We start from the raw sequence: 26,316 nt of genomic DNA on the forward strand, positions 1-26,316 counted from the left end.
AATGCATGCCCTCTAGTATTTGACATATCTACACTGAGGAAAAGATTCTGACTGTCTACTCTATCTTTGCCCCTCATAATTTTATGCACGTCCACTTTTTCCAGATAAATCCTGAGGGAATTTTATTCTGTGTCTCAAATTTTTGGGTAGTGATCTGTGAATTCTGTAACTTGAACGTGTGAACCTACCTGTGCAGTGTTAGTAGTCTACACTTAAAGCTGGTGATGGGGTCAGTTATCTCTGCTGGTGGTGAGCCTGCACAGTGTACAGCGGTGGTTGCCAACCTTTTTAAGCCCAAGATTCCCTACCTCGGCCTTAGTGAAAGGCAAGATCGGCCTACTAAATCGTTTAGAGAATGAACAGCTCAGATTATACTTCCAACTTGAGGCCTTTTATTTGGGCTAATTGTATCTGAATTACATAAAATGCTTTTGTCAAACTTTCAAATTAATTCAACCAAGAAAACACTGTAACTAGCATATCAAACAGGCCATAGCTGTCTTTCTTAAGAATATTACAGTACTTCATACCTTTAATTCTAAGTTTTATTATTTAATTTTATTTCAACATGAAAAATAAGTGAATAAAAATTGACTGTTGGCCTCAGTGTGATGACTGGGGCTGAATACTTTCTGCTAGTTCCCTGAAATTTGGCTCGTAACTACAGACAGCCAGTCTGAGACAGACTGTGAGGTGTCTGTCAGTAAGACAGCTCCTGTACTTAGATTTAATAATTTTCATCTGTGAAAATGCATTTTCACATAGATGAGTTGACCCGAAGTAGGCACTGACTTTTAGTGCACATGTGGTGAGATGAGGAAACTTCTCCCTGCTGACAAACCCCCGAAAGTCACCGTCCCTTGATCTTGCTTTAAGCTCAATGTCATTTTGAAAATCAATTCTTTCCATTTCGGTATCACCTAGCACACCAAATACTTGCTGGAATTTGGCTGCTCTCTGTTCTATATCGATCGGCAGAAATGGGTTTGAAATAAATGCAGCAATATCTTTCATGACGTTTAGCTCCCCAAAACACCGATCGAACTCTATTGCCAGTTTGTCTAGGTAAGCTCAGTACTGTTCAGGGCGAAAAGCATTTTTTGCCTTCATGGCCTGTAACATTTTCTCCAAGTTGGGAAAGTGTGTCAACCTCCCGTTTTTTAAATTTGAAATCCAAACACCGAGCTTGGCCTTAAACGCGCTTACCATGTGGGGCAGGTGTCGGTCTTTTCCCATGAGCTCGTTGTTAAGTGCGTTTAATTTGGCTGTTAGGTCTGTCAGAAACCCTAAATCCAGTAGCCATGCATCCTCTGACAGTTCCTTGTGCTCCTTGTTTCTTGTCGACAGAAAAGTCTTTATCTCAGGCAGAAAGAACGGAAGTAAAACCCCGCAACCCCGGAAACAACCTCTCTTTACAAACACCTTTCTGTAGTGGGAGTATTGCTATATTACCATTATCCTAATTAGTATTACTTATTTTTATAATGATCACATCACAACAGTATTTGTGTATTTTTCTTTTCGTGATCTACTGGGAAAGTCTCAAAGATCAACCGGTCAATCGCGATCGACTGGTTGGCGACCACTAGTGTATAGGTTTAGTTACTGAGACCCCTTCATTACCACTGTGACTACACTTAAGAAGTGCATCATTTATTATAAAATGCTTAGGATGCCATAAGGTCCCAAAAGGTATAGTTCCAAATCCTTTTACCCTGGGAAGCCTGCCATAACTACAAGACACAGCTTACACTTGACTCTCTGTGGCTGCCTGTCCATGCTCCTTGAAGGGATCCAGTGAGCTCTTGATTTGTAAGGACAGCTGCTGGAAGATGCCTCACTGTCAATTAGCTTGAGGTTGAAGGATGCAACCTTGCCAGTAACTTGCACATCCTGAGAACTAATTAAAAAACAACTAGATTGTGGGATTTGTGGCTTTGTAATAATAGTCTTGCCTGGCTGGTGGCGTAGTGGCGTCAGCGCTGGACTTTGGGGCGAGAGATCCCGAGTTCAAATCCAGCCGGCTCCCTTGTACGCTCTCCATCCATGCTGGGTTAAGAGCTGGTGATCTCTTTAAAAAAAAACTCACCCAGCAGAAGGCAAAGGCAAACCACTGGTGTAACTTGCCACATACATGATTTCCCAATATGTTAGAGTGGCATGGAGGGAAATCGTCTGCCAACAGGAAATTCCAGATGCGACCTACTGACGACAACGAATAATGGTCTATTTTCAACCCGTGGTTCCTCATTTTCCATTTATGTAATCTGCATTCTCAATATGATAACTTTCCCTATTGGGGTAAATGAACCCTCCAGCTCTCTTTCCGTCCTTTCCTCCATTAAGATAGTGCGTATAGAATGATATGCTCTCTCAATATAAGCTTGAGCTCTTTTTTGACTATTTGTTGTTAAGGGGGTAGATTTGAAAGTAGATTAGACGCGCTGGTTTGTGGAGATTAAGATAAGAGAGGATGAAGAGAAACTCCTTAGTGACCCAAGGTACAGTAGCGTAGTGGTTAGCGCAACGCTTTACAGCATCAGTGGCCCAGGTTCAATTGCCGCCATTGCCTGTAAGGGGTTTGTACGTTTTGTAGTTTTAGAACAGTGGGATAGAAGCTGTTTGAGTTTGGAGCTACCGTATGTTATCAGGCTTTTGTATTTCTGCCTAATAGGAGAGGGTAGAAGAGAGGAGGTGCAGATTGGGAGGGGTCTTTGATACATTGGCTACCTTTTCAAGGCATTGAGAAGTGTAGACAGTTCATCGAAGGGAGGCTTATTTTTGTGTTCTGCTAATCTCCCTTGGTGATTTTGATTTTAACCCTCAGTCTCTTAATCATGTCCTGTTCAAGTTCACTATTTACATTTCCCTGCCTCCCTCCCTTGGAAGATTCCCCATCGCAGACACATCTGCACCTTGATATTTTCATGATGTTGATCATGGTATGGATTGTCTCTGATGACTTCCTTATACCCCTCTCCACCTCCAGTCCATCCATAGCTCTTTCAGCTGTTCTTACTTCTGTCTGTACCTGTTACTGGAAAAACTCTTGTCTAGTTCACGCAGATTCATTGCGTCTAAGTAATGTCTCCTCCAGAGAGTTTTGGAGACTACCTCATTGGAAGTGGAATAATTATTGAAAGGTTGAGGGCCATGGGGATCTGGCGCAGAGGTGGAGTTGAGGCTTGGGGTCGATTGGCTCTGTTCATCTTGAGTGACGTGGGAGTGCGTGGCCTACTCCCTGTTCTCATTCTTGTTTCTCTTCCCTCCAGGTCCTCGTTGTTGGCTGTGGTAACTCTGAGTTGAGTGAGCAGATGTATGACGTTGGTTACCAGAACATCACCAACATCGACATCAGTGAGGTTGTGATCGGTCACATGAAGGAGCGCAATGCAGCTCTCCGGCCAGCAATGGCCTTTACGAAGATGGACATGATGCAGATGGACTTCAGCGACTCCCAGTTTCAGGTTGTGCTGGACAAGGGGACCCTGGACGCTGTCATGACCGATGAGAGCGACGGGACGCTGCGCAACGTGGAGAGGATGTTTGCGGAGATCGGGCGGGTCCTGCAGGTGGGCGGGCGGTTCCTTTGCATCTCGCTGGCGCAGGAGCACATCGCGAGGAAAGTGGTGAGCCACTTCTCCCAGGAGGGCTGGCCCGTGCGAGTCCACGCCTTCGAGGAGCAGAGCGAGGCCAGTCGGCAGTTCGTGATGCCGGTGTTCACCTTTGTGTTCACCAAGTTCAGAAAGCTGCCTGGGGCCAGGCAGGAGATCCTGGAGATGTGCACGGAGGAGCAGGAGAAGCCGCTTCGCCTGGAGAGTGCGGAGCGACTGCTGGAGCTGGTGAAGGCACGGCAGCAGTACGCACTGCTCCGAAACCACCTGGCCAGGGGCTCCAGCAGTGGGGAGAATGTGTCCCTCACCCTTTGCAACAGGGAGTCTGGGAAACCCCGCTACACCTTCTACGTTGTTGATCAGCCCTCCGTGAGACCTGCTCATGCAAACAACTTCGCAATTTTCATAGGTGAGTGTGATCCTGAGGTGTGGGGCAGGGTTGAAGGGTTCTCTCAGAGTTTGTGCCATAAGGCAGCTTGTGATGAGAAATGGAGATGCCATGGATTGTAAATCTTCATCAGTTCCTGAGTGATCTGTGTTGTAATTGGTTTATTTTGCAACATGCAGCACGGTACAGTGAAGAACCTTGCTTTGCACGCCATTGATACAGATCATTTCAGCATGTCAGTACACTGAGGGAGCACAAAGGAATGTGGAACTCTGTGTTACACTCACAGAGAAAGTGCAGTGCAGGCAGAAGACAAGCTGCAAGGCATGTTGAGGCCGATTATGAGCACGTGTCCATCTCATCGTACAAGAGGTCCATTCAGTGGGTGAGCAGATGTCTTTGAGCCTAGTGGCACAAACTCTCAGGCATTTGTATCTTGTTCCTAGCAAGAGAGGGGAGAAGAGAGAATTCCTGGGGAGGGCGGGGTCTTTAATTAAACACGAAGCATTCTACAGAAGCTGAAAGTGCAGAGCAACACAACAAAACGCTGGAGGAGTGCTTCCCCTCACACAGAGCTGTCTTCCAGCATTTTGTTTGGGGCCTTTGATTATACTGGCGGCTTTGCCAAGGCAGCAAGAAGTGTAGGGGGACAATGGGGGAGAGGCTGGTTTCCATCATGTGCTGAGCTGTGTCATTGGCTTGGATTAAAAGTAAGCTTTTTTCCTCGCCTTTCCAGTGAGTTCCATGAGGTTGCTGCATTGTACAATACTGTGTAGAGGTCTTAGGCACCCTATATGGTGCCAGATGGTATGGCCTCCACAGAGCCCTGATCGAGGCTGCCTGAGATTACTTGGAGGGACAGAAGCAAGCGAGACAGCCAAAGTCTGCAGAAGAACTGTGGCAAATTCTCCAAGATGCTTGGAACAATTTTCTTTAAAAACTGCACAAATGTACCCAAGGGAATTTATGCAGTTTTAAAGGCAAAGGGTGATCACAGAAGTATTGATTTGAGTTAGTTTTTCACAGTGTACTGCTCGTAAATTTATAGTCCATTTTCTGATATTTAGAAACTTTTCATTTCATTAGTTTTGAAAGAATCTTCGCTTTACAGAATTTTTATTTGCATCTGCCTGAGACTTTTGCACAGTACTATACATATGAATTAAATTTCTTGCAGGAAGTTGAAGTTGTGTCTATGCACCAAATCAGATTCAGTAAGATTTCTATATCTGCAGTATCTCACTGCTTGAAAGGGAAGATTTCTACATTTTCTTATGCTGAGGTGACTATTTGACCTATCCATCTGACTTTGTGACTGGTCGTACGAGTTTCCAGACAAATTATGTAGATACCTCCTCCAATCATAGAAGCAAGTTTTTGCAGATTGATTTTGTTTTTGGACACAGCTATAATTATCAGAGAACTCGAATATGGATGTGTGCCTGCTGTTTCAGTAAAAGAGAAGAGCGCTACAAAGTATGGGAAAGCTCTGTATCTACCTGATAATGTGGAAAATAGTCCTGATGCACCTTAATCGGAGCAGATTCTATCTTATTAATTACCAGTCAGTTTACTCTCAGTCACACTGAAGTGATAGAAGTTGTCATACATCCGTGCACTTATTCCCCAATAACCTATATGCCAGTGCCTGTTTGGATTTCACTCAGGTTAGTCACAGATGTGGGTTTAGACTGATTGCCCTTGATGTCAAGTTGGTATTTGATTCAGTACAGCGACAAGGAAACTGGGTAAAATTGAAGTTGGTAGTCAACTTGAGGAAAGGCACCAGTAGTTAGTTGTATCATCGCATAAGAAAGATGCTGATGATTGTCAGAGGATAATCATCCCAGGACATCACTGGAGGAATTCCTCAGGCTATGTGCTAGGCCTTCTAGCTGCTTCATCACCTGTCGCAAATGGGGATGGTTCACTGTGGGTGACGCAATGTTTAACTCCATTTTCGTGCATGCTGTTAGCCCTATTCAGGCATGAGCTGATGGTAGCAACTAACATTCAAGGCACTGAGGTACCAGGCAATAAATTACTCCAATAAGGGTGAGCCTAGTGATGTTCAATGTCTTTGCCATTGCCCCATAGCTGAAATACTGCAGCCCAGGCAACATCCTGGTGAATCTGTTTTCCAGTGCAATCACGTCGTCCTATAACCTTGCATCTCAGCCCAAAACATCAGCTCTTTATTCCTTTCCATTAATGCTTCCTGACCTGCTGAGTTCTTCCACCATTTTGTATGTGTTGCTTTTAACTCCAGCTGAGATTTAACCAATATTTTATAAAAGTAGACCAAAATTTCTCTGCTCTTGTATTCTTTGCCATATCTATTACATGCAAGTTTTGCACATAATATCTTCACGGTCTTAAGCACTTGTGGTGCAGCCTTCAGGACACTTAAGCTTGTACATTACGGTCTCTCCATTGGTCTACCCTTGTTAGTGCTTCCCAATTGCTTTTCAAATTAAATTCCATCTGTTAGTGCTCAGCTATTGTATCAATTGATCAGTATTATTCATCACTATCAACAGCACAAGAGGTTTATGTCTAGTTATTGTTGAGAAAGCTGTGATCCCTTTCTCTTTATATGATGTTACTTCTCAGTGGTTGGACCACCCATTTCTTTCTACAGTCAGCGGGTGGGGTGTGTACCATCGACGAAATGCATCAAGGTTGCTCACTCAAGCTCCTCCAGGAGCAGCTTGCAGAACCAGTCTCTACCACCAAAAAGGACAGCAGTAGCAGGTGCAGGAAAGTACCAGTGTCTGCAGGTCCCTTTCCAGATCACGCGCTACCCTGTGTTGTAAATGTATCACTGGTCCTTTCTCACTGCTGCCTCCAGCATCGTGAGTGTACCTTCACTCTTATCTCTGGCTCCTCTGTGGAGTCCATATGTTCTCTTTGTAACTATAGGGGTTTCTTTGGGGATGATACGGTTTCAAAGACATAGAAGTTTTTGGTTAGTTGACCACAAATTGCCACCAGTGTCTTGGTGAATTGTAGAGTCTGGGGAAAGTTAGATAGATAGATAGATAGATACTTTATTCATCCCCATGGGGAAATTCAACTTTTTTCCAATGTCCCATACACTTGTTGTAGCAAAACTAATTACATACAATACTTAACTCAGTAAAAAATATGATATGCATCTAAATCACTATCTCAAAAAGCATTAATAATAGCTTTTAAAAAGTTCTTAAGTCCTGGCGGTAGAATTGTAAAGCCTAATGGCATTGGGGAGTATTGACCTCTTCATCCTGTCTGAGGAGCATTGCATCGATAGTAACCTGTCGCTGAAACTGCTTCTCTGTCTCTGGATGGTGCTATGTAGAGGCTGTTCAGAGTTTTCCATAATTGACCGTAGCCTACTCAGCGCCCTTCGCTCAGCTACCGATGTTAAACTCTCCAGTACTTTGCCCACGACAGAGCCCGCCTTCCTTACCAGCTTATTAAGATGTGAGGCGTCCCTCTTCTTAATGCTTCCTCCCCAACACGCCACCACAAAGAAGAGGGCGCTCTCCACAACTGACCTATAGAACATCTTCAGCATCTCACTACAGACATTGAATGACGCCAACCTTCTAAGGAAGTACAGTCGACTCTGTGCCTTCCTGCACAAGGCATCTGTGTTGGCAGTCCAGTCTAGCTTCTCGTCTAACTGTACTCCCAGATACTTGTAGGTCTTAACCTGCTCCACGCATTCTCCATTAATGATCACTGGCTCCATATGAGGCCTAGATCTCCTAAAGTCCACCACCATCTCCTTGGTCTTGGTGATATTGAGACGCAGGTAGTTTGAGTTGCACCATATCACAAAGTCCTGTACCAGTTTCCTATACTCCTCCTCCTGTCCATTCCTGACACACCCCACTATGGCCGTGTCATCAGCGAACTTCTGCACATGGCAGGACTCCGAGTTATATTGGAAGTCTGATGTGTACAGGGTGAACAGGACCGGAGAGAGTACGGTTCCCTGCGGCGCTCCTGTGCTGCTGACCACCGTGTCAGACAGTATTCAGTTGGTAAGAATGTGGGGAAAAATAGGGGATTAAAGGAGGATTGGTTTAAATGTGTGTTTGTGTGGACCTGCTTCTGTGTTGTATCTCTCAAGGCCGGCAGCAGTTCCTGAAGGTTGCTTATCATTATCTTCAGGGGAGGGCGATGAATGTCTCTGGTGCCCAGGTTCCCAAAATGAATCTGAGCGAAAAGTCATTTCCTCTGGAAATGTTTGCTTTCTAACACCCTTTCTCAGATGTTGCTGAATTTTTTTACCTCTTACCTGCTCTAATGTCTGACATGATGTCAAGTACTGTTGAATGACTAACCTAGAGTGATTCAGAGCAGAAACATGTTCTTCACCATTCTCCATTCCCTTTTCCCTCTCTCACCTTATCTCCTTGCCTGCCCATCGCTCCCCCTTCCTTTTCATTCTTCCATGGCCTTCTGTCCTCTCCTGTTAGATTCCACCTTCTCCAGCCCTGTATCTCTTTCACCAATCAACTTCCCAGCTTCACCCCTCCACAGCCCGGTGTCACCTATCACCTTGTCTTTCTCCCTCCCCTCCCCCACCTTTTAACTCTACTCCTCATCCAGTCCTGCTGAAAGGTCTCGGCCCTAAATGTCGACTGTTCACTCTTTTCCGTTGATGCTGCCTGGCCAGCTAAGTTCCTCCAGCATTTTGTGTGTGTTCCTCAGCCCACGCTGACCAAGATTCCCCATCCAAGCTAGTCCCATTTGCCCGTAACCCTCTAAACCTTCGCAACCCATGTATCTTTACAGTTGTCTTTTAATTGTTGTTACTTTACCTGAGTCAGTCACTTTTAATGGCAGCTCATTCCACATACTACATGCCACCTTTTTGTTGCCCCTCATGTTTTGATTGAATTTTTCCCCTCTCACCTTAAACCTACGCGCTGGTCACTGTTCTAGGAAAAATGTGGTTAAATGGAAGACATCTGCAAGGATGTTGTTGGACTAGATTGCCTGAGTTTAAGGAGAGGCTGGCCAGGCTGAGTCTTGATTCCTTGGAATGTTTACAATTATGAGAAGCATAGGCAAGATGGACTGGTGCTGATCAACTGGCTAAAAGTGTTTACCGATATCTTTAACATCTCGCTTTGGCAGTCTGAGGTACCCACCTGCTTCGAGCAGGCTGCAATTATACTGGTGCCTAAGAAGAACGTGGTAACCTGCCTCAAAGACTATCGTCCAGTGACACTGACACTGATGAAGTCCTTTGAGAGGTTGGTGAGGAAGCGTACCAACTCCTGCCTGAGAAGTGACTTGGATCTGGCACAGCAGGTCAACAGCAGATGCCATTTTGTTGGCTCTTCACTCGACCCTGAACGATCTGGACTGCGAAGGTGCATTTATCAGGATGCTGTTCATCGACTACTTAGCTTTCAATGCTATCATCCTTTCAAAACTATTCAATAAGCTTCATTTGGCCTCAGTACCTCCTTGTGCAATTGGATCCCCGATTTCCTCACTTGCAGATCCGTCAGTTTATATTGGCAAAACCATTTCTTGCATAATTTTCATTCGCACAGGTGCACTGTATGGCCGTGTGCTTAGCCCCCTACTCGGCTCATTTTTTACTTATGATTGTGAAGCTAAGCACAGCTCCAGTGCCATATTTAATTTTGCTAATGGCACCACTGTCATTGGACAAATCAGGATATGGGGGGGGAGATTGAAAATCTGGCTGAGTGGTGCCACAACAACAACTTTTTACTCATGACCAAGTTGATCATTGACTTCAGGAGGAGGAAGCCAGTCCTCCTCGGTTGATGGAGGTGGAGAGGGTCGGCAATTTTAAGTTTGTTGGTGTGATCGTTTCGTAGTATCTGTCCTGAGTCCAGCATGTAAGTGCCATTATAATGAAAGCACAGCAGAGCCTCTGCTTCCTTAGAAGTTCGTGAAGATTTGGCATGTCATCTAAAACTTTGACAAACTTCTAACAGGGTAGGGGAGTCCAAAACTATCAGGTATAGTTTTAGAATGAAAGGGGAAAGGTTTACAAGGGACTTGAGGGATAAATTTTTCACACAGAGCGTGATGAATTAACGGAATAAACTTCCAGAAGAAGAGGTTGAGGTAAGTATAATAGAATCAAAAACTGAGCAGTTGTAGGTACAGGAGGAGCAGGCTTAGAATGATATGATTGAACGCTGGAAATTGGGAGTAGGTAGATGGTCACTGTGTTTGGCATGGACTCATTGGTCTGAAGACCCCGTATCTATGCTGTATTGCTCTTGATTCTTCAACCCTGAGAACTCCAGGGTTGGAGACTCGAGCTCCAACCCAGCTCTGAGATTCAGCAGGGAAGGGTAAAGTTGGCAGAGCGGAAGTGAAAGGAGACTTGATAGTTTGGGGGATGGACAGGAGATTCTGTGGCCGGAAAACAGAAGCTCGGGTGGTGTATTACCTTACAGGTGCAAGGGTCCAGGATGTCTCAGAGCGGCTGCAGAAGATTCTCAAGAGCGAGTGTGAGTAGCCAGAGGTCGTGGTGTACATTGACACCAATGACATGGGTAGAAAGGGGGAGGAGGTCCTGTGCAGTTAGTATAGGGAGTTAGAGAAGAGGTTGAAGAGCAGGTCCTCCCAAGTAGTAATCTCTCGATTACTCCCAGTACCATGTGCTAGTCAGAGCAGGGATAGGTTGATAGTACAAATGAATGAGGAGCTGAGGAAGTGGTGCAGGGATGCAGATTTCTGGATCATTGGGATTTCTTCTGGGGAAGGTATAACCTGTACAAAAGGGATGCATTATACCTGAACCCGAGGGGGACCAATATCCTTGCGGGCAGGTTTGCTAGAGCTGGTGGAGAGGGTTTAAACTAATTTGGCAGGGTTATGGGAACCAGAGTGATAGGGTTGAGGCTGGGGCAGTTGGTATATAAGTAGATGCAGTGTGTAGTGGGAAGGACAGGCGGATGATAGGGAAATATTGCAGTCAGTAGGATGAGTTGAAGTGTAACATGGGGGCAGAATTGAAAAGGGTGATGAATACAGGATGAAGATGTTATTTCTGAATGTACAGAGTATACAGAATAAAGTAAATATCTTATAGTGCAGTTAGACATTGTTAGGTATGATGTTGTGGGCATCACTGTTACGGCTGAAAGAAGATCATAATTGTGAGCTGAACATCCAAGGATATGCATTGTTTTGAAAGAACAGGCAGAGGGGGTGGAATAGCTCTGTTGGTAAAAAATGAAATTAAATCTTTAGAAAGTTGGGATCAGAAGATGTAGAAACTTTGTAGGTAGAATTATAAACTGCAAAGGTAAGAAGACCCTGATGAGAGTTATATACAAGCCTCCAAATAGTAGCCAGGGTGTGGGATATAAATTTCAATGGGAAATATGAAAGGCATGTAATAAGGGCAATATTACGATGGTCAATTTGCAGGTGGATTGGGAAGATTAGGTTGGTAGTGTATCCCAAGAGAGGGAATTTGTAGAATGCGCGTGAGGTGGCTTTCGAGAGCAGCTTGTGGTTGAGCCCACCAGGAGAAAGGCAATTTTGGACTGGGTGTTGTGTAATGAACCAGATTTCACTTGGGAGCTTAAGGTAAAGGAACTCTTGTGTGACCTTAACAAGGTAGAATTCACCTTACATTTTGAGAGGGAGAGGCTAAATCAGATGTGTCGTTATTATAGTACGGTAAAGGGAATTACAAAGGTGTGAGAGATGAGCTGGCCAAAATTCAGAGTAAAATTTATTATCAGAGTACATACATGCCACCACATACAAAGCGGAGATTCTTTTTCTGCGGGTGTACTTAGCAAATCTGTTGAATGGTAACTATAAATGGGATCTGTAAACTGTAAACATCAGGAGCTGTAAAGTGTAAACAAACTCTGCAAATGCAGATAATAAGTAAATAGCAATAAATAAAGAGCATGAAATAACAAGATAAAAGAGTCCTTAAATGAGTGTAGTAACTGTCTTGAACCTTGTAGTGTGAGTCCTGGGGCACTTGTACCTTCTACCTAATGGCAGCACTGAGAAAAGAGCATGGCCTGGGTGGTGAAGATCTTTGATGATGGATGCTGCTTTTCTATGGCAATGTTTCATGTAGATGTACTCAATGGTTTGGAGGGTTTAACCTGTGATGTACTGGGCCAAATCCACTGCCCTTTGTAGGATTTTCCACTCAAAGGCATTGGTCTTCCTGTACCAGATTGTAATGCAGCCAGTAAGCACACATTTATCGAGGTTTTCTTAGATTTCTGATGACTTGCTAAAAATCTGCAGACTCCTGAGGAAGTAGAGGCGCTATCGAGCTTTCTTCACAGTTATATTTATAGGGTGAGTCCAGGAAATGTCCTCTGAGATAGTGACATCCAGGAATTTGAAGTTACTGACCCTCTCCTCTTCTGATGGTTATTGGCTCATGGACCTCTGGTTTCCCTCTCCTGAAGTCTACAACCAATCCCTTGGTCTTTTGACATTGAGTGAGAGGTTGTTATTACACTACGCAGCCAAATTTTCAATCTCCCTTCTGTGTGCTGATTCATCATCACCTTTGATTCAGCCCACAGCAGTGGTGTCATCAGCAAACTTGTAGGTGGTGTTGGAGCTCTGCTTAGCCAGTCATAGGTGTAAACTGAGCAGAGCAGGGGGCTAACTACACATCTTTGTGGTGCTGCTGTGCCAATGGAGATTGTGGAGGAGATGTTGTTGCCAATCAGAACTGACTGGGGTCTACAAGTGAGGTAATCCAGGATCCAATTGCACAAGGGAGTATTGAGACCCAGGTCTTGGAGTTCACTGATTCGTTCAGTGGGGATGATGGTGTTAAATGTCGAGCTATAAGGGATCCTGATGTATGTGTCTTTGCTGTCCAGTTAATCAGAAGAGGATACTAGCAGGGTGTCTGTAGAACAGCAATGGCTGGAGTTTCTGGGGGCAATTTTAGGGCGCAGGATAAATTAATCACAAAGATGAAGTATTCTAATGGGAGTATAAAGCAACTGTGGCTGACGAGGGAAGTCAATGACAGCATAAAAGCAAAGGAGAGGGCGTAGAGTATAGCAAAGATTAGTGGGAAGTTAGAAGCTTTTAAACAGAAGGCGACAAAAAGGAGAGAAAAGATGAAGTATGAAGGTAAGCTAGCCAATAATATCAAAGAGAATACTGAAGTTTATTTTCAGATATATAATGTGTAAAAGAGAGGCAAGAGCGGATATGGTTCTACTGGAAAATTACGCTGAAGCGGTAGTACTGGGGGAACAAAGAAAAGGTGGATGAACTTAATAAGCATTTTGCATCAGTCTTCGCTGTGGAAGCCGATGGGAGAGTGCTTAATATTCGAGAGTGTCGGGGCAGAAGTGAGTGTAGTTACTATTACTAAGGAGAAGGTGCTTGGGGAAGCTGAAAGGTCTGAAGGTAGATAAATTGATGGACTACACCCTGGGGTCCTGAAAGAGGTGGCTGAAGAGATTGTGACGGTGTTAGTAATGAATTCTTAAGAATCGCTGGATTCTGCAGTGGTCCGGGAGGACTGGCAAATTGCAAATGTCACTCTACTTTTTAAGAAATGAGGAAGGGAGAAGAAAAAAAAAATGGGCTAATTATCCTGATAGTGATGTCAGCATGGTTTCATTAAGGGGAAATCTTCTTTGACAATTTTTTTGGAATTTTTTGAGGAAATAACTAGGCAGAATAGACAAGAGTTAATGGATGTTGTTTACCTGAATTTTCAGAAGACCTTTGACAAGGTGCCACACATGAGGCTGCTTAACAAGGTAAGAGCCCATGGTATTACTGGAAAGATACTAACATGGATAGAAGATTGGCTGATTGGCAGGAAGCGAAGATTCTGAGAAAGGGGGCTAATTCTGGTTGGCTAGTAGTGACAAGTAGTGTTCTACAGGGGTTAGTAATAGGACCGCTTCATTTCACTTTAATATGTTGACAATTTGGATGAGAGAATTGATGGTTTTGTGACCAAGTTTGCAGATGTTATAAAGATAGGTGGAGGGGTAGGCAGTACTGAGGAAGCAGGTAGTCTGCAGAAGGACCTAGACAGATTGGGAAAATGGACAAAAAAGTGACAGATAGAATATAGTGTAGGGAAGAAGATGGTCATGCACTTTAACAGAAGGGATGAAGGTGTAGCCTATTTTCTATACAGGAAGAAAATTCAAAATTCAGAGGTGCAAAGAGATTTGGGAATCCTTGTGCAGGATTCCCTAAAGGTTAACGTGCTGGTTGAGTTGGTGGTGAAGAAGGCAAATGCAATGTTAGCATTCATTTCGAGAGGACTCAAATACAAGAGGGAAAATGTGATGCTGAGGTTTTATGAGGCATTGGTCGGACTGCACTTGGAAGTATTGTGAGCCATTTATCTATGAAAAGGTGCCCTGGCACTCGGGAATGATCCCAGCAATGAAAGGTTTAACTTCAAAGGCATGTTTGATAGCTCTAGGCCTGTACTCACTGTTTTCTTTAAAAATGAGGGGTGATCTCATTGAAACACAGCCTCAGAATAGAGGGACGTCCATTTAGAACAGAGATGAGAGGGAATTGCTTCAGCAAGAGGGTAGTGAATCTGTGGAATTCATTGTCATGGACTGTTGTGGAGGCAAAGTCATTGTTATAATTAAAGCAGAGGTTGATACGTTCTTAGCTAATTAGGGCGTCAAAGGTTACGGGGAAAAGGCAGGAGAATGGGGTGAGGAATAATAATCAGGCATGATGGAATGGCAGAGCAGACTGGATGGGCCGAGTGGCCTAATTAGTCTCCTATACATTATGGTCTAAGTACGAAATGTAGCCTTGGTCCTTAAGGGTGATAGATAAAATCCTATGTGTCCTATATGTCCCAAGAACTTGTGTAACAAGTTATTGTATAAATAAGTAGATTGACCCAGAACAAGGAGCAAAGACATTCTCTGAACCTCTGTGGTTCAAATGGATGAGGCCAAGTGTGATTTCAAAGGCTGTGTCCGCAATGTTAACTGCTGTGGTCAGGTTTGAATTTCCAACATAGTTAAAGGGTGTGAACCCCAAATTCTCCCTACTCCAGGACTATCTTTGGTCCAGCAGTAAAAAACTGTCTTGTTGAAACCTGTAGTCCAGTCACTCATGCAGTATATTAAGTGCCTTCTGTGTGGCTGTTGTAGGGTTTGCAGTGGATGAGGGGAAGTTACCCACTGAGCACATTCTGCCCTGGTTTAATATAGCTTCCTCATAGTTCCACAGGGCAGAGAGACTGAATGGATCTTTGGAACTGACGAAGGTCGGAGACAGCTCGGCAAAACTGCTGCATTCAAGCGTCTGTTGGTGGTGGCATTGCATCGTGACCAACTCTACCAGAGCATGGATGCCATTCAGGAGGAGCTTTCGGGGAAGGTGATGGAGTTCGCTCCTTATGGACTTCCGCCAGGTCAACAGGTAACTACTTCCTGCAATATGTTGTTCAAGTTCCAGGTCTGATGCTTCTGAGATGCAGCTACTCCTTGATTGTCCTCTTTGCTGGTAACTAGCTTTGAGCTTGAGGGGAAAAGGAGCAAGGTTCAGTGAAATAATTTGTTAAGCACACGGTCAGTGAATTGAGGGCTCTGATTTGCTCTTCTGGCTGGTTTGCCTATTTGAGAGGTGGAGTAATTCATCTTATCCTAGAAGTTAGTTATTGGTAATTTTTTCATCTTTTTGGAAGACATGCCAATTTGTTTTCTCCTTGATTGCTTTGAGTTCAGCAAAGTTTTCTTTTAAAGTTACTGATTTTTGAGATTGTTAAATCACTTCCCTTCCTCTTAGCCAGTGTTTCCTCCCAGTTCCTTTCCTTGTCGGGTTCAAAGATGTTAGAAATAATCTTTTGTAAAACTAAAAATCAGAACTACAACCATGGCCTGGGTTTTGTTTTGATGAGTGAAATGTTGCACAAAGATAAATTGAGTGTAGTTTAAAACCCAAATCCTTTTATCCCAAGATTAGAGCAGCAAATTGTAGTTGATTCCCAATCAAGAGTTCATTAGATTTAAAGCTGGGTGTATTTATAGCCGATATATTATGCACTGCTACATAATCCGTCTTGTGGTCATATATGGTAATGACAGGAGTATCTTGGTATGGTGAGGTCTTGAATGCTATTTATAGTGGAGACATAAATATCTTTTGTCTGTGAATGAAGAACATTCTAATGCAGTTCCAAATAAATTGCTATATCTCCAGAACATGGAAATTATGGGTTACACTTTCTGCTGTTTTGTGATTAAAAGTCTCAGCATCTTAATATATAGTATAATCACTCTTTTGTTGACTGGAAATATGAAGATTTCCAGACACTTTGTCTGTAATTATTTCTTGTCTCTAATCTTGATCATCCTAGAAGGATGCACTGTGTAATCAGAAGATGCTTTTTGAATAATTTTCTTTCCTCCTCCTGAATTGAATAAATCTCATAATATCTTAAGACTCCTGAATGTTAAAGGGTAATAGAATCATAAACAATTTATGACATTTGCCCTCTGAGCCTTTATTTATTGAAAATGAGTTAGTCAGTCTAATCCCATCTTCCACCACCAGACTTGTGGCCCTTGTAAATCTCTTCAGGTTGACATTCAAGTCCAGTTTAAATGTGATGAAGGTTTCTGCTTCTTCTGTTCTTTCAGGCAATAAGTTCCACAATCTCTGGGTAAAATAAGTTTACCAACCACTAACATGAAATTTATGTCCCGTGGTTTTTGCCTCTCAAGGCAAATCGGAAGTACTTTTCTAATTCTATTGTTACCTTTTACACCTCAGTTGAGTCTCTCTGTTCCGAAGGAAACAACCCTAGTTCATCCAGTCTTTCTCATATTTATGATTCTAGCTGTAATTTGTTAGATTTCTAAATCCATACAAAAACCAAAGTCATCTGCTGGAGTTCTGGCTAAGGCCATTTCCCAGCTTCCAATAAGATTTTGTGAGTTCCTGCGACAACTGCGGGGTAGGGAGAGAAGGGCAACTGTCCACGTTGTCTGAATTTCTCAGCTGCATTCACATCTATCATCTCCTGTTTCAGTGTGAGGTATCAAGGTTGATTGTGGGTGTTCCAGGGAGGTTGCTACCAAGCTTAACACCTGGAATTTGGTGGAAGACACAAAAAGCTGGAGGAACTCAGCAGGCCAGGCAACATGTGTGGAGGGTAATGGACAATCGCCAATTCAGATTGAGAATCTTGAGACTGTCCCAAGATACTAGGTGACATGCTGAGTCTCTCCAGCTTTTTGTGCATTGCTTCAGATTCCAGCATCTGCAGTCTCATATCCACCTGACACTTAATTCTCAAAGAGTTCTGATCAAACTGTTGTTTGACTCATGACGGGTTGAATATTGCCTCATGTTTCTTTGGTGGGTGAGTATTTCCAGTTAATAGCTTTTGAGCTGTCTCCTGTAAAGGCTGCTGAGGTTTAAGATTTGCCCGCATATCAGTATGCAGCAGTGGACATTCCATGAACTTGGGTTGACTTGTTCTCCGATCTTGGCAATTTACTTGCAAACGTTTTGTCACCATAGAAGACGTCATCATTACGCTGTTGATCATGTTATGTCCCCCGAATGCTTGGCCTCTATGTACTTATCAATCAGCTGATTGGTCGCCGTATCGGAAACTCAGTTGTAATGTGGGAAGGAAATCTTGTCGCTGATTGGCTGTGTGGCGAACTTCATGTGTTGTGGTCAGGAATTTTGTCTGCATTGCCTCATAAATAGGATCAAGGTCTACGTGTTTGTTTACAGGATTGTTTGTGGAAAAACCATGCTTCTCAGAAATCCCTTGCATGCCACGTGTTTGATTGTACCACGAGTTGCACTGATGCCCAGTCGAATTTGTGTCCCTTTCAATCTTTGTGGGTAGAGACTAGGGACAGTTGGTCATGCCACTTTACAGCCAGTTGATGTTCTTGTGTCCTCGTGGATAATTTTCTCCCGGTTTGACTGACGTAATATTTGCAGCAGCCACACAGCCAATCAGCGACGAGATTTCCTCCCCATATCACAATTGAGTTTCTGAAATGGCAAACAATCAGCTGATTGATAAGTATGTAAAGGCCAAGCATTCGGTGTACACAGCACAGCCAGCAGTGCACTGATGACATCTCCTCACATGGTGATGAAATGTTTGCAAATAAATTGCCAAGATCGGAGAACAACTCAACCCAACCATCAACCATCCGAGTGAGACATTTTCCGAATTACTTCCAATTCCCTGGATTTGTTACATGTCTAGCAATGTGGTTTCCTGTTATCCACGTGCAGTGTTGATAGGTTGACAATTTCAAGCTTTGATAGCCAAGGCAGAGTTGTTGATCAATGCATGTGTGCGATTGTCTGCATTTCTGTCCTAATGACTGCATTGTTATGCAGGTCCCATTTCTTTCAGTCGGTGGAGATATTGGGGTTCGCACCATCCAGTATCGCGGTGTGAGTGACATTAGTGGCGAGTATGTCATTGAAGATGTAAAGGGAGAGGATGGCAACTTTTACCGGCACCTGATATTCCTCAGCAACGTTAATGTGGTGCAGTCGGAGGGTAAATTATTGCACAATGCTTCCAAGACAGGTAACCTTTTCATGTTTAGCTATAGGCTGAGAAAACTCTGCTGCTGTGTTGTTAGCCCATAGAAAAACTGCGACGTGAACGAATAAATGAAAAGACAAAATATCCAAGATTATTCCTCTTTCCCAGGGTGTCAAATTACTTGTTGCTTCATTGCTTGACTGTGCATTGAACATTGACAGCTGCTGTCCATTTGTTCTGCATACTGAATATACGCTGCTTTTATCTTTGCAATTAAACGTTTGCATGGTTTTTCTGTGTGCTGACATAATGAACGAAAAGCTTTAATGCCGGTGGGAATCTTCACCCAACCTTCTTTAAAACTGAATTTCAGGAAGTAATGGTAGTAGTTTAGATTATTATTCCATTTCATAGGTTAGTTGGTCATATGTTACCCCAATGCACTTGGATTTTGGGAGAATTGGGGTGGGATGCAGTGGATGGGTTGTGGGGAATGGTCTGAGGGTTGATATAGACTCTGGGCTGCATGTAAGAAATATGAAAAATATACTCTATATGCAAAATGTAGGTGAGAAATCATATTAAATACAAACAATTGACGAAGTTCATGTGAGAAGCGGAATAGTTTTCACAGGAACCCCTGCATGAACACGTGCCTAACCCCAAGGCTAGCCAATTCACTTGATACATTCCTCAGGAGACTTCTCACTGAGACCTGGCTGCGACGGACGTTACCCGTGGTAAACCAGTGGAGTTTGTGAAAGGCACTTTGTGTGTGTCTTTTTTTCCTGCATGAATTGCATAAGAGCAAATTTTATTCCATATCTCCAGTTTTGCTGATATGAAATGGTAATGCAGCCATCCTCATGACTGCTTTGCAAACTAATGGTGACAAATTCAGAACACGATACTTGTCAGACCAAATACTTTCACCCAGTATTTACATTTTCGCTGCTTATTTTATGGATAAAGCTGAGGGTTCTCTCTAGTTTATTTTCAGTTTTCCTTTTAATAGCAGACTGCGTTGTGCAGTATCAGTGTTGCCACCTCATCAACAGTGGGCTCTCATTTTGATGATAACTAATATCGCCTACTCAAAATCTTGCATTAAATTTAACTCCTCGAGCTAAAAACCCACCCGCCTACAGGAAGGATGAGAAGAAAAGTAACACGAAGGAAGTTACTGCGTACATTTGGTTTTTAATTAGCACTTGAAGGTGAGTGTTGAAAATTTCTTCATATTATTTTGTTTTCCTCAAATAGTTTCAAAACATAAAAAGAAAAAAAAAGACAAGAGGAAAGGACAGTCGTGCTTGGAAGATGAGAGCAATTCGAGTCCAAAGCTTGGTCAGGCTATAGACAAAAGCTACCTCTGCTGCAATCACCATCGAGCCATGATCGCTGGCTTGGCTCTACTAAGTAACGAAGGTGGTTTTCTTGCAGGTAAGAAAGAAAAATGGAAAGGATTGGATAAGTATTCAGTAAATATTTATATTGTGTCCTTAGTGTAGTGAAATGACCCTCTGTGCTTTGAAAGTGCATAATTGGGCCAACATTAGCACTGAACCAATCACAAGAATGGTCAAACATTTCAAAGTTGAAAACAAATTTATATTCGAAATACTTATATGTCACCATATTCTGCCCTGAAATTCATTTTCTTGTGGGCATACTCAATAAATCCATAATGGAATAATAACCATAACAGAATTAATGAAGGACTGCATCAACTTGGTAGTTCAACCAGTGTGCAAAAGACAACAAATAGTGAAAAGGCAAAAAGGAAGAAATAATAATAATAAATAAACAATAAATATCGAGAACATGAGATGAAGAGTTCTTGAAAGTGAGTCAAAAAGTTGTGGGAACATTTCAATGATGGGGCAAGTGAAGGTGAGTGAAGTTATCCCCTTTGGTTCAAGAAGCCTGATGGTTGAGGGGTAATAACTAATCTTGAACCTGGTGTTGAGAGTCCTGAGGCTCCTGCACCTTCTTCCCGATGGCAGCAGCGATGAGGGAGCATGTCCTGGGTGGTGGGGGTCCCTGACGATGGATGCTACTTCCTTGCAACAGCATTTCATGTAGGTGTACTTAATGGTGCAGAGGGCTTTACCTCTGATGGGCTGGGCCATATCCACTACTTTTTGTAGGATTTTCCATTCAATGGGATTGGTGTTTCCATACCAGGCTGTGATGCAGCCAGTCAATATACTGTCCGCTGCGTATCTATAGAAGTTTGTCGAAGTTTTAGATGCCATGCCAAATTATTGCCAATTCCTAAGGAAGCAGAGGTGCTGCTATGCTTTCTTCATAATTTGTAACTTGGTCAATGTGGTTTTAAAGGGAGGTTTAAGGAGATGAGATACTGATATAGATGTCCAGGCTTTTCTTTTCTGGACAGAGTTAATTTAGGAAATGGTTGGTTATGGTGAGGTGAAAGGATCAGTAAATGAGAGTGATAGAAATAAGATGGAGTTAGAAGGAACAGACATTTCTCCATGTCTCCTTGCCCACCCATCGCCTCCCTCTGGTGCTCCCCCCACCTTTTCTTTCTTCCATGGCTTTCACCAATCAACTTCCCAGCTCTTCACTTCATCCCTCCCCCTCCAGGCTTCACCTATCACCTGGAGTTTCTCCCCTCCCCCCCACCTTTTAAATCTACTCCCCAGCTTTTTTTCTCCAGTCCTGCGGAAGGGTTTTGGCCCAAAACATCGACTATACTTTTTTCTATAGATGCTGCCTGGCCTGCTGAGTTCCTCTAGCATTTTGTGTGTGTTGCTTGGATTTCCAGCATCTGCAGGTTTTTTTCTTGTTTGTAATTGGAGATAGGAGTCCTGTTTCACGATGATGCAACACCTGAGGTTGTCTCCTGATTATTTCTTTGGCACGTTAATAATTTACCAAGTGCTTCCCTGATGTGTTAGTTTTACATTGGGTCTTCTATATTGGAAAATAATATTTATGTACACAATGTGGTGATACCCCGAAACATCTTTTACTTTAAATTGCAGAGGTATAAAGTGAAAGTGGGTATTTTGTTATCAAATGATAAGGAATAAGGGCAAAACAGATATATGGCACCAGCAAAAACTGCTTAGACAAATTGTTCCTTGCAGTTAGGGGTGAATGCTCTTTTACCATTACCTTTGGTGATAGTGTCACTAGATTACTGGTCTGGAGGCCAGAACATAACCAAAAAGCAAAAAACGCTAGAACTATTCACACGTCAGGCAGCATCTGTGGGAAGAGCTACAAATGTTAACATTTCAGGTCAGATGGCATCTGTAAGAGCTCTTTCAGCTTTCCAGCAGCAGCAGATTGTTTATTTAATTCTTAATAAGCAATAATAAGTAGGTGGCTGGAAGGCCTAATGATAGAAGCGAGACAGGAAAGGAGTGTTTATTCATTTCCCTTAGGCCAGTCTGCTGTGTTTCTCTTTATTTATTTTCAGAATGTGCATGATGTTGACAGCCGCAATCATTACCCTTGTTAAAGAGATACTGCTCGGCAGCCCTGAATTGCTTGTGCCTGGGTGATAAAGGAGGGGAATTTTGGAATCCTGGCCACGCATAATTTCTGATTTTGCTCTCTTCATTTAGAAACTAACTCCAGTTGTATGAATTTCCTTGCACTCGCGCTATAAAGAGCTTGCTAAGCTTAAAGAATTGTGGAAGTCTAAATGTGCTGTGTCACTGTATTGCCCGTTGGTCTGTCAGGAGTCTCTGAAGGGCTGTCATTCCCAGTTGCTTTGAAGTGCCAGTGTTGGCAGAATGCTACAGCTGCAGAGACCTTGCTGAGTTGTTAGTGTTTTCAGTAGATTGTTTGAGATGTGGCCACAATGCTGCAGGACCTGTAACTTTGTCAGACGTGATTTTGCTCTGCTTTAGAAATGAGTTTAAGTTGCATGAACTTAATGTGGCTCTTTAGTTTCCCCTCCCTCTGACTATTAAGTCCCTGTTATATTGAAGAACCGATGCAAATATAAGCAGCTTTAGGTGTTATCTAATTTTCATAATAAAAAGAGATGAATGGCATAGAAATGTTTCCCCTTGGAGTGATACAATTTTGATCTTGGTCTAAAATGTGCTTGCTTCATTGTGTGACGTTATATCGATGCCCAGTCTTCACTCTTAACCCACTTCAGATGCTGCAGTATCTCTGCTGGTGATTGGCCTTGGTGGTGGGAGCCTTCCATTGTTTATTCATGACTTCTTCTCCCAATCGACCATTGATGCCATCGAAATCGATCCTGAGATGTTGGAGGTCGCGACTAGGTGGTTTGAATTTTCCCAGGACAATCGAATGAAGGTGATTCTGGCAGATGGCTTGCATTATATACGTACGCTTGCAGACGAAGGTAAGAAACGTAGATTGCCAATATTTACAAAGCAGCAACTTATTCCTTTCCCAATATTTTTCATCCATCTTGTTAATGTTTATGTAATTTTTCTGAATCTTCTTTAAGTGCTATTAATAACTATTAATAGTTGAGCATTTGAGAGTATGTCGGCACTTGCATCTCTTCTGGAAGACAGTGCAACACTCCCTCAGTACTGCATTGGAGCACCAGTCTACTTTGATCAACATCGCAGGGATTTCTTTATTATCACATTTCTAGGTGCAATTACTTTCTGTTAAGATTTGATAATCCTCTGCTCCTCCCTATTTAAGGATTATGATGCCCAGACTGGGAGGATTTTAGTCAGGCAAAATGTAAAAATATTTAGAAATTGGGATCCAGCTTTGAGTTGTCATGGAGTCAGGGTGCTGGGGTCCACCAGCCAGCTACTGGAGGTTGATTGATCTTCCAGATTTTGTAATGTAGCAGGGCTACCTCACTTAGCCATCATTTTTGTCACGTATGGCCCAGTCAATAGCTTGCATTTCCAGTCAGAAGACCCTGTATTTCAGATCCTGGTCTGGGGATTTGAACGCTAAAGTTTAGGCTGACATGCCAAAGCAGTACTGAGGGACTGCGTTAAGCTGTACTGAAAATTATTAAGCAGGGCCCCACCTACAATCTCAAGTGAATGTAAACAAAATCCTCAGGCACTATTTTTGAGTTGTTTGATGAAGATGTTCTTGGGTTTATTTAACCCTCAGCTGAATTATGAAATATAAGATCTGCTGACTTTCAGAGTGTTGGTGGGGGTGTTCTATACAAATGTTAGTTCTCGTACTATAATAAGTAATCGGCTAACAAACTATTCAGAAAACCGATGCTTTAGCATCTGGCTCACCAGGTGGTGTGTACAGTGTCTGCTCACCCCACCTTTGGTTTCTGCATCCCCTTCCACCAGCTCGTGCGCTGATTCCTGTACTCCCATTAAAAACATCTGGTCTTCTTTATTTTCTCTTGGACTGCCTTAATGCTTGATTGGCACACTGAAGTGTCACCATGCAACATCATTTTATAAAATTGAATTGAAAAATGTTTGGAATATTAACAAAATAACATCTGATGGTCTGGAAAATCTCCTGCTCTGGCACCAGGCGGCTGGCTTACTAGGGTTTATCTATATCATCACATCCAACAATACTGAATAGGATGTAAGTTAATTGTTTGTAAGCAAGTGTGTGCTTCATGTATCTTCCCATCTACTCCAACAATGAAACTTGTCTCTTAGAACAAGGTAAGTTCTGTTGAATCAAGGGGCAGATCCCATCCAGGTGCACGGATGAAGCCACCACCACCAGCTTCATTGCGAATAACCTGATAGCTTGTGAGTCTTTCAATGTGACAGGCTGTGGCCAGGAAGCAGAGACAAAAATCGTAGCTTAGATTGTCTTATTAAATTTAACAGGACTCAAGGAAAACTTGTCCTGCTTCTGGGATTTAATTCAATCCACGGTGTTTACTCCGCTGACGGTGAAATGCACTTCAGCTTTTATTCCATTTCATTTATTTTTGGTTGAAGATCCCAATTCTAGGAGGGTGACATGTAATGGAAAATTTTGCTGCTTTCCACATTCTTTTAAGATGTACACAGTCACTGTGTACTAAACAGGGAAATAATTGTAGATCAAAGATTTTCTTGCATGTTGTTGGCTCTGATGTACATTTCAAATGAGTGCAGTTTTTCTCTTTGTCCCTGGGGATTCATTTGTCAAAGTCGACTAATATCCTAGATATCTTTTACGCCTGTTTGAAATGGAAAATTAACTGAGTTGGGCAACCCAGTCTTCCATTCTAAATTCTTTCAATTCCTTAATGAGCATACTGTAGTCTCTTTCATAAACTGTGTCAAGAAATTTCCTTGACATCTTTGTTGGGATTGGGTATAATGGTGCATTTTCAGTCATGAACAGAATAATTTGGTGTTTGTTGTGGTGATTGCAACCTCCACAATACTAAGTTGGCACGAAAGGCGAAATTTGCTGTGTGTGTTATTCTTCGTGCTTACTTTTGATAGCTGTCCATCTGCCAGATTGTATTCATCACAGCAGTTTATAGAGTCATGGAGAAGGACAGTTTGGAACCAGGCCCTTCAGCTCACCGAATCTACTGTGTACAACTATCAAACATCTGTTTGCACTGCTCTAGTACTTCTTTATTCTCCCGCATTCTCATCAGTTCTCTGGCCAGCTCTGGCACCGGGGCAACTTGGAGTGGCTTCTTTTTCATTTGGGGCCCTTAGCTTCCAAGTTGGAGAATGGGGCACTGACATCGATGGTACGGTTGGAGTTAATCAATGCTTCTGCAATCTGTTGCATTCACTGTACAGGGGATTGGCCTGTAGAACTTCACCAGAGCCCTGATGGCCAGCCTTACATGTTCCTACCTCTCACAACGAGGACATAAGGTTGGACATTGAGAGACAATTTGGAGCGGCTGATTGACCAAATATCCTGCCTGCCTTTGGGATGTAGAAGGACGTGCATGGTGACAGGAAGAAGGTGTAAATTCCACCTGGGGTCAGGATTGATAGCTCTCTGGTTCTGCAAGTCAGTGACTGTACTAGGTCAGAATTACATCTTTAGTTCAGTCACTATTTCTCCCCTGTTCAACCTACAAATTTTGATTTAGGGGTTCAAGTAGAACAGATGTGTGGAATAAAATGATCTTGTTTTCATTACTGCAGGGAGTGGCTCCTATGATGTTATCATGTTTGACGTGGATAGTAAAGACACTACCCTCGGAATGAACTGTCCTCCACCAGCTTTTGTAGACCGGGCATTTCTCCAGAAAATACAAAGTCTTTTGGCACCCCGAGGTGAATCATCTTTTCCTTTTGCAATATTTTGTAAATCAGAGTCGTAGTTAACTGCATCTGTTCTACAGAACAGACTGTCGACTATCATTGTTAGACAACGATAATCTGTGCCTGCAAGTTATCAGATAAGAGTTCATCGCCTACAAGTTATGCAAAATGTTATTTGTGCAAGGTTTTGTTCCCTGCATTTAAAGGAGGAATGCAGCTTATCTTTTTTGTTTTTAAGTAAGTGTATTAGCTTTCTGAAGATCCACTATTGTCATAACATTCTGCATAGTTAAAATATTGCTTCTATCAGGTGTGGTCGGTTCTGACTTTCTTGCCGCCAGGCTGCAAGGTTTTGTCTTCAAGCCCTGCATTTACATTGAATACTTACTCTAAGCAGGTGCGTCACTGTTGTGCGGGTGGAACTTACACCAAGTTCTGTGCTTTTGCTTAATCACGTTTGTTGGATGTACTAGTTCCTATCTAAATGGAAGGTTCCCATCTTTCTAGAAACAAAATGAATTCATGGGTCTGGAGAAAGAGTGGGGATATGGTGTAGGGATAAGTGAATGTCCATTACTATTGGGTTGA

The 26,316-nt window shown here is 42.8% G+C and overlaps 1 protein-coding gene across 1 annotated transcript in view; it reads left to right on the forward strand.

The window, feature by feature from the left end:
- mettl13 (methyltransferase 13, eEF1A lysine and N-terminal methyltransferase) overlaps positions 1-26,316 on the forward strand; it is a 38,901-nt gene that overhangs the window by 5,077 nt on the left and 7,508 nt on the right. Inside the window, exons 3-8 of the mRNA XM_073063583.1 lie at positions 3,273-4,023; positions 15,218-15,417; positions 18,373-18,568; positions 19,790-19,969; positions 22,671-22,883; positions 25,609-25,740. Coding sequence (XP_072919684.1) covers positions 3,273-4,023; positions 15,218-15,417; positions 18,373-18,568; positions 19,790-19,969; positions 22,671-22,883; positions 25,609-25,740 — 1,672 coding nt within the window. The remainder of the gene's footprint in view (positions 1-3,272; positions 4,024-15,217; positions 15,418-18,372; positions 18,569-19,789; positions 19,970-22,670; positions 22,884-25,608; positions 25,741-26,316) is intronic.

Source organism: Hemitrygon akajei, chromosome 12, assembly GCF_048418815.1.
Source record: "Hemitrygon akajei chromosome 12, sHemAka1.3, whole genome shotgun sequence".
NCBI lineage: Eukaryota > Metazoa > Chordata > Chondrichthyes > Myliobatiformes > Dasyatidae > Hemitrygon > Hemitrygon akajei.